Genomic DNA, 8,386 nt, shown 5'->3' on the forward strand with positions numbered 1-8,386 from the left:
GATGTCTATAAGTCAGACCTCCTTTTTAGCGTGTTCTAATACAGTGATGTCAGGCCGTCGGTGCTCAATAACACGGTTTGTCTGGATTTTAGAATTCCAGGTACGTTTCGCGTAGTCTGTCTCTGTCTACTACAAATTGCACCTTATGATCATATCACCGCTCAGCAGAGGGGATGTTATACTTTTTAGACAAGCTCCACTTCACTGCCCCTGCAACTTTATCATATATTTACTTGGCCGGGCGGTGCACTAAAGATGGTGTAAAAAATGTAATACCCCTCGGGCAGAGCGATAGTATGATCATAAAGTGCAAGGTGCAGTAGAGACATACGTTTCGAAACGTCTGTGGGATTTTAACATCCAGGCGGACCATGCTATTGAGCACCGTCGGCCTTACTACTCCTTCACCCTCTATCACATTTCCCACATTTGAAATTTTTGTTTCCTTTTTTCAACAGAGTATTTCGTCCACCAAAATTTCGGCATTCGATTGTATACTAAAAAGAGATATTTTTGCCGCTTTTTGGCGTCTTTCTTTATGACTTACGATGTTGCTGAACAACTTTTTTTTTCCGGGGCCGTTCTTTCCCTGGAACGGTCCCTTCCAGAAAAGGGAGAACAAATTGTTCCCCTTATTTGTGTTCCTTTTGATGACTGAATGGGAACGTCACTGGTCATTTATTGCTCACAGGTGAACCAATTGCTCCGAGTTCCGAATACCAAGAGGAACAAAGTGGTCCTTGATGGATGATTTGAGAACTATTGTTCCTCAACAGATTGGTCAGTTCGTTGTTTTGGATGCGACAAATGAACGTGCTCTTCTAAATGCATCCAGTTCTTCTCGCTAAAAAATAAGCAAATCAAAGAAGATTGAGTAGTGTAATATCGATGGCGCATTCCCTAAACCTAACCGTCCTCGTTTAGAAAAACTGAAGCCGATGCCGACAGTTTGTATAACTGCCCGATGCCATTGTGCAAATATGAAAGATTTCAAAGCCAACGCGTATTTAGGAAACACGTCAACAACAAGCAACGTTGGTTCTTTTACTTCGACGAAAAACCCTTGGTAGATTTGAAACCTGCCGCAAACTCTTCAAAAGTACCAACAAAACCGTCCGCGTCAATTACAAATGCCGATCGTCTGTGCACTCAAAACCCGGCGCTAGATTAATGCTTTCCTTGGTCACCTTTCGGTCAAATTGGCGCGCAATTTGTAACTTGGCTGACTGGAAGTGGCGGCGGTACAAGAAGAATCCTCCCGGTCAGCAGATTGTCCATGTATGGATGCTTGAAAGTTCAAAAGTTTCGAAGTCATGGATTTTAGCCTGTGCTCTCCGAGCCTGTTTTTTAAGTTTATTGTCTATTTACAGAAGGAGTGCAGGCTTGGACATGACAGGAGATTGGGTCATATACCGGTAGTCGCCATTTCGGAGTTGATCGACTTCAGACTTCAGAAAGGTCAATGGTGCATCGAATGGAGTTTTTAGAAAATTATCTGCCAAGGAATTGTACATCAAAAAAATTACGCAAGACAGTCGCAAAGGTGATCTGAGATTGCAATGGACGCAAGATCTCGATGTAGAAACATTAGATGCCTCGGGTCACTGGGCAACCATGGAAAAGCTGATAAAAGTCATGTCACTTCACTTGCCTTACTACGAAGAAACCGTGCAAACCTGCCAAAATGACCCCGGCCAAGTGAATCCCTCCGACCGGACATTTCCATCGGGACCGATGACTTATCAGCACCTTACTGTAGGCATGTCCAATGAAGCAAAGGAAAACGGGGATTACTCTTTCTTTGCCCTCCAAAATTTTGCATATTCTCTGTTTTTATTTTCTCTTGGGGCCATTTCGTTCGAAGATGGATGCAGAATATATTTTATGTCTCGACCAGCTATAATCTCAATTGCTGTCGACGAGGGGCTACTGGCCCCAGGTTAATAATTAGTAGTTTATTGATTTTCAGCACTTCGGCATACAATACAGTGCAAATTAGACTTATTTCACGAGAAACTAGCACATTTTGTAACAACTGCAAGGAATATGCATTCTTACGACAATGCAATATTGAATGTTTATTTAATGCACTCAATTTATGTTTCCTTTTGCGTCGGGGTCGTTCTATAACTCGTAAAGTTCTTATTGCTTAGGCACAAAAAATGAATGCAGTCTGCTGTCGCAGGGAGCTCCTGAAGATTCTTTCTGCTAATGCCTGAAATTCGAGTTATTGATCAAGGAAACGAAATTTAGTTCGCGTTAGCGGGGTTTTCGAGTTATCCGAGTTCGAGTTAACCGAGTAAAAATGACTGAAAAGTTGGGTCAACTGCCAAGGGAACTGAGTTAGAGTCAGCGGGGTTCTACGGTCAGTAGTAATAATAAATCTTCGCTGCAGAATACAGGAATGTGCTTTGATCAGTTGCAGTTTTTACTTGTGGAAGATTGAATAAATGTCTGTCCGTCAATGTTATTGTGCGCAGACTTATGTGGCTTGTTAAGTATTAAAGAGTTCAAATGTTCAGGACACGACGACGACGACGACTACTACCCGTTCCCCTGTTAATTTCGTCCACAAAGCGACCTCCCTACCAAATCCTTTTCCTGCGTGCATATTTTAGGGCTATGAGAGTGACACACAGTGCGTCTTGGGTGATATTGAGGTTTTTCGTGAGGAGCTGGGACCGAGCCACAACCGGTTACAAATCATAATAATGATGATAATAATAATAATAATAACGACCATAATAACATATTATCAATAGAAGTGGTAGTAATAGTAGTGGAAATGGTAGTATGTTCTTATCAGAAATTATTGTCTCATTAATTAAAGGTTTGTGTTATACTGTAAAGAAGGTACCATGATATTATTTACATGCTCCGCAGGTGGTTATTACTCAGACACTGCAGCTTTTGCCAGTGACAGTTGCCTGAGGTGTCCAAATGGTACGTTCATTCACAAAAGTAAGGCACCTGGAAAAAGCGCTCGTGACTGCAATGCTTGTCCTCAAGGTTAGATACTATAAAGGTACACTCAAACTAAAGCCTAAAATGTATAGGCAAAGGTCAACAAAATCAACAACAAAAAATTCAAAGCTTTTCAGTTGCAGAACAGGACGGTGTAGTTTCGGAGATATGTCACGTCTTTTAAACCAAACACTGACATTTTAATTTCCTCCCACGAAAGGTGCATACTATCTCATCGCCCATGAGTCAACGATGTTAACAATCTGATATGCTGACTTGATGAGAGTCATTTATATAAATGACCTTCAATAATGCAAGCTATCATCATCTGTATTTATGTATGTTGATTGTACGTCCCTTTCGTTCGCCGCTGATGACCATACTACTCTTGAAGAAAAGTTACACGAAGATATATGATTATTACAAAACAAGAATTTATCAAATAAACCATTTTACTATCATATTGTAACAAACTAATGGTTATAATGGTTATTATAAGATAATTAAGGTGCATTGTATAAAACTTATTACTTATATATATTGCCGATACATCTACGCAAAAAAGAAGTTTTTCAGTTTGTTTTTAAAGCAGTATATTTTCAAAAACATTTTTTTTCAAAAAAAAAAAGGCTAATGACTTAGATTATCAAGCTTTGAAATTGCCAATAAAAGCTAGTTTCATTCAGCGAGAAGATGGAATTGGGGAACATGGAGCAGAAGTGGAAAACCCTGGGTCGATCGTTCCTTGAACCGTGCTGACTATTTCAAATCAGGCTGATGAAAATTATCTTTCAAAGAAAATATATCTCTGAAATAAGTGAGTGTAAGATGATCGATTAACTTTCCTTACATTGATCTTAGTGGAAATTTCGAAACTGAGAGAAGACCTAGGGCTGGCCACAATTGCCGGATTGAGGTTATGCAGTGTTAATTTTCACTGTTTCACCCACTTAAAGTTCTAATTTATATAGAAGGTTAAGACCGTATGGTTTACGCAGAAGGACATGAACGGGAAGAACATTAGCTAACCTGGCTATGAGAATCTTCCACTTCATATGAGCAAACTTATTAATCTGATAAATCAATTTATTACATCAATTTAGAAATCACTGGTGATCCTTGCAACCTGATTGCTTCTCAGCAGTGCGATTTATTCCCAAATCGCACTATTTCTTGCTCTAAATCGAACCATTTTCCTAGCCAATGAGAAAGGAACACTACAACAAAACAACTAATCAGATTTCAAGGCTTGTTTAAGGTAACCAATCAAATTGCAGGAAAATGAAAAACAAAGAAAACCATTGTGTGGCGAATTTTGCAACTTTTTTTCCCAACTGGATCAATAAAATATTGGTACTGACTAAAATCCTGTATCTTACATAATTATTGTGTGATTTCTAAAGGGATGTAACAAAGTGGTATTTGAACTTTGTGCCGTACAATTTTGGTCTGAAATCATACTTGTGATTTTGAAATCACACGTATGATTATGATTCCTGGTGCGAATAAATGAAAAGCTAAATAAACAGTGCTGTGCGATTTTGCTTTATAGGTACCGATACAAAGTCGTTCGCTGGATTTCGGGCCTGTGATTGTCTGAAGGGATTCTTTAGAAGGCACATGTTTGAAGACTGCGAGCCGTGTGAACAACAAGTTGGATTAAAATGCGAAAATGATGCGGTTACTCTTCAACCGGGTTACTGGTGGGCATGGGAGAACGATAAAATCAAAGAACTTTATAAATCCTTCAGCGACGTCTTACACGGGAATTCATCTGTTGGAAATCAATCCATCATCGAGTACCCATACTCTCTTCCTCGACCCCATAAATACCCAAGACCGGAATCATGTCTAGGAGGTATAGACTCGACCTGTTATGTTGGGTATGAAGGACCATTGTGTGAAGTGTGTAGTCCTGGATATTACAAACAGTTGAAGACATGCAAAGAGTGCCCATCAAAGCCATGGATGATCGCACAGCTCTCCGTCATAGCCGCAGTAACTATTATAATCATTGCGGTTGTGGTTTGGAAAGGCAGGAAACAAACCACGAAGGAACAAAACCGCTCTTTAGTGGATATAACTCTTGGTAGACTAAAAATAGTTATAGGTTTCTACCAAGTAACGTTTGGAGTTCTTGACGCGTTTACATACATCAAATGGCCAGACTCTCTCTCGCTTATTGGGAAATACTCCGAGATGTTACAACTGAATATTTTCCAGATTGCTCCAATCCACTGCCTCTTTCCAAATCTAAAAGTCAATGCTTTTGGAAGATTGTTTACTGTGCTCGGTATCAATGCTGTTTTCATTGTTTTAGCATTCATTCTTTATGGCATTAGGAAGGCCTTATTAACCAGAAAGACCTTCCTGAGTCACGTAGAGAAAGTAGAGAAAATTTCCGAAACAAAGCAGTTGGTGTACAGAACAGTCTTTTTCTTCCTTTATGTAACGTATCTAAGCACCTGCTCGAAGACAGCAAATGTTCTTCCCCTTGCTTGTCGTACAAAGTGCGATGCATTTCTGAAAGTTGACTTTAATATCAAATGTTCCAGCCAGGAATTCCGACGATCTGTAACTATAGCATACTGCAGTATTTTGTACATCATGTCTCTACCTATAGCTGCACTGGTGGTTCTTTGGAAACGGCAAAGGTCATTGAAGAACGGTGGCCATGAATTCATACATTCCCAATATTCAAGTCCCGAAATTGTCACAGAATTGCGGTTTTTATTCGAAAATTACACCGTTCACTCATGGTACTGGGAACTTGTCGAAACAGCTCGAAAGGTGATATTAACATCGGGCATTATCCTGATAGGAGGTGAAAACAGAGCCTATGTTGGGTTGGCTTGCGTTATGTCGGGTCTTTATGGTATGCTATTTGCGTATAAGCGGCCGATAGTGGAACCCTTTGAGAACAACTTGATGGTTTCATCACTTGCTGTAACATTCGTCAACCTCGGAATTGGAGCTGTGAGTAGAATACCAGCAGAAGATGTGTCAACCTCAGTGGACGCATACATGGATCATATCATGTTCAAAGCATTGGTATTTGGAGCAAATTTTCCAGTGATTGGAATTCTTGTGGGTATGTATTTTGTTGGGTCACTTAGCCATCAGCCCTCAATTGACAACCTTGTGTTCTATTGTACGCTTGGAAATATCTAATAACATACCCCGTCCTTTGAAAAATCCCCAATTAACCACGAACTAACTTGCTGCACCTTTATCGACGGCCTCAAGTTTGTTTTAATTTTAAATCCCTATAAACTCACATATAAGCTTTATTCAGTTTCATTGTCAAAGTGAAATCTCAACCTTTTAGCCACCTCCAAAAAGGAAGCTGGAATTCAAAGTTCAACAGTATTCTGGGTGTTCTTTTTTTCACCCTATATGGTGCGGAATCTGTTCATGGCATCGAAGGGGTAAGTCATGGTCTTAACATGATGTGCGAACTACATATTGACAAACATATGGGCATTTACAGTCACTTAACAAAAAAACACTCGTGCCGCGGACTTTTCAGTGTACCGGACTCTGATGACAGGCTTCCCTTGGTTCACTTGCCATAGCGATCAAATATATTTGTTTCCTTCTTTTCTCTTTTTTTTTTTTTAGTTCATTATGGCATACATATTTACCGCTTTATCAAGTCATGGCGTAAAAATCCGCAATGCTCTCTTTCGTGTTGCCTGGCGTTGCTCTTGCCGCTTAATGACCTGCAGCACGAAATACGAGGAATGACAGGGAAAAATGTACTTAAACAACAACTGCAATCCGGTAAGTTAGATGCGCCGTCGGTATCTAGTTCGCTCAAAGAGAGTGGAGCAGTGCGATTTGAATTTGCCAGCATTCATGCGCCGCCGAAAGAGGTACTTAAGCTTCAATCGGTCAACTTTGGTTTTGACGAAAGCGAAGCTAGTGGCCTTAAACAAGAAAATGTTGACAAAGGAGCTTTTGATCATAGAAAGAAACTGGACCATCTCGCAAACCCAAACGAATACCCAAACGCGATGGACGACACGCGACTCTGACTGCCTTTTTAGAAAGGAAAGTTAAGTTAAACGAAGATTATACATTGTATATAATCGCGGACAGCGGTAATCCCTTTTAGAAATAAAGAACCTTAAATTAATGTACGAGAAATCATCATCATGAAAAGAAAATAGATTACCTTTACACCACCAACAAGGTTTGAAATTCCACACCAAGTGTGGTGACTCCGTCCACAGAGGTTCTATTTTGAGACTGGTTATTGACAAAACATTAGATAGATGGTAGTAGAAGGGCTATATCCCCAGTGCAGATTTAAGTGAACCAAAAAAGTTTGATTGAGAAATTTCAGACCTTTAGAACAAAACCCGCCTTACGTTTTCTGGCATTAATTCCGGCTCAACCACTTTAGCCTAAAATAGCATTTCATTTCGGTTTTTTTAACAAGTTTTAATCAAAAGTGCTGCACGCCAACGTGATTAATATTAGGGGCTCTTCTGCCATGCAATATTTAACAAAATAGCTTTCTTATATTAAAGATCATACGGCTTACTATTCTATGTAAAAATGATGCTCGTTTTAGTAGTTTTTCTCGTGTTGACAAGTAGTTGCTTACTCTCAGTAGAAAGAATGATTTATTGTAAAGAGATAAATAAAGTTGTTAATTTTTAAAACGAGTTTTTCATTTCTTGGAATAATCAAAAATAATATGTGAGAGGGAAACTGAAAAACTAGAATTATGACCAAAAAATGGATAGAAGGAGTCAGGAGAGCATGCCTCCAACAGAAGCCTTCTTCAAACGTGGTTAAAAAGATGGAGATAAAAATGAATTATTCCCTATAAGCAGTGATTCAATTTCTGCGAAGGAAAACAGTGGACATTATGAGGTGCTCTCCACTTACGCTGAATGCGTTTCAAGAAATGCGTGAGATATGGGTACTGCAAAGGGAGTACAACAGACAATCGAGACTGGCTCTGCTAAGCCAATCAGGTTTCCATCCACCTAAAAAAGTTCCTTTTTACTGGAAATAAGAAATGATCCGCCGAGTGGATGAAATGCTTGAGTCCCGAAATCATGTGGCCATCTGAATCTCCCGCACCTTGTTCCTCCTCACTGGTTCCCAAAGCAACAAGGACCAATGGAGAGCAACGCTTTTAGGTGGACTAATGAGCCTTTTGACGGGATGACCAGGCGTGAATCTTACGCACATCCACGGTGTGATGAAATTTGAGAGAGTTTTGCGAGTACATTGTAATTTAGTTAGCTGGTGCTAGCAAAAGGATGTAACTCCCGAGATGGCCTCAACCACAAGTTGAGCTTTCAAAAGTTGAGCTTTTTTACGTATACTCACAATTTCATCTGCTTTACGAGAGTTACGCACTTAAGCTTTAAGAGGGGGACATTGGGGTGTATTAGAAACCGCA

General features: G+C 39.8%; 2 protein-coding genes across 2 annotated transcripts in view; one reads left to right on the forward strand and one right to left on the reverse strand.

Moving 5' to 3' along the window:
• Positions 1 to 207: 207 nt before the first annotated feature.
• The window catches only part of LOC137997482 (monocarboxylate transporter 2-like), a 26,539-nt gene continuing 18,360 nt past the window's right edge, over positions 208 to 8,386 (reverse strand). Inside the window, exon 5 of the mRNA XM_068843517.1 lies at positions 208 to 844. Within this exon, the coding sequence (XP_068699618.1) occupies positions 822 to 844 (23 nt within the window). The 3' untranslated portion in view covers positions 208 to 821. The remainder of the gene's footprint in view (positions 845 to 8,386) is intronic.
• Positions 1,615 to 7,001, forward strand: LOC137994262 (uncharacterized). Its single transcript, XM_068839869.1, has 4 exons — positions 1,615 to 1,939; positions 2,884 to 3,009; positions 4,517 to 6,055; positions 6,586 to 7,001. The coding sequence occupies exons 1-4, from the start codon at positions 1,615 to 1,617 to the stop codon at positions 6,999 to 7,001; spliced, it is 2,406 nt and encodes an 801-aa protein (XP_068695970.1).

Source organism: Montipora foliosa, chromosome 3 (genome assembly GCF_036669935.1).
Source record: "Montipora foliosa isolate CH-2021 chromosome 3, ASM3666993v2, whole genome shotgun sequence".
In the NCBI taxonomy this organism is placed as follows: domain Eukaryota; kingdom Metazoa; phylum Cnidaria; class Anthozoa; order Scleractinia; family Acroporidae; genus Montipora; species Montipora foliosa.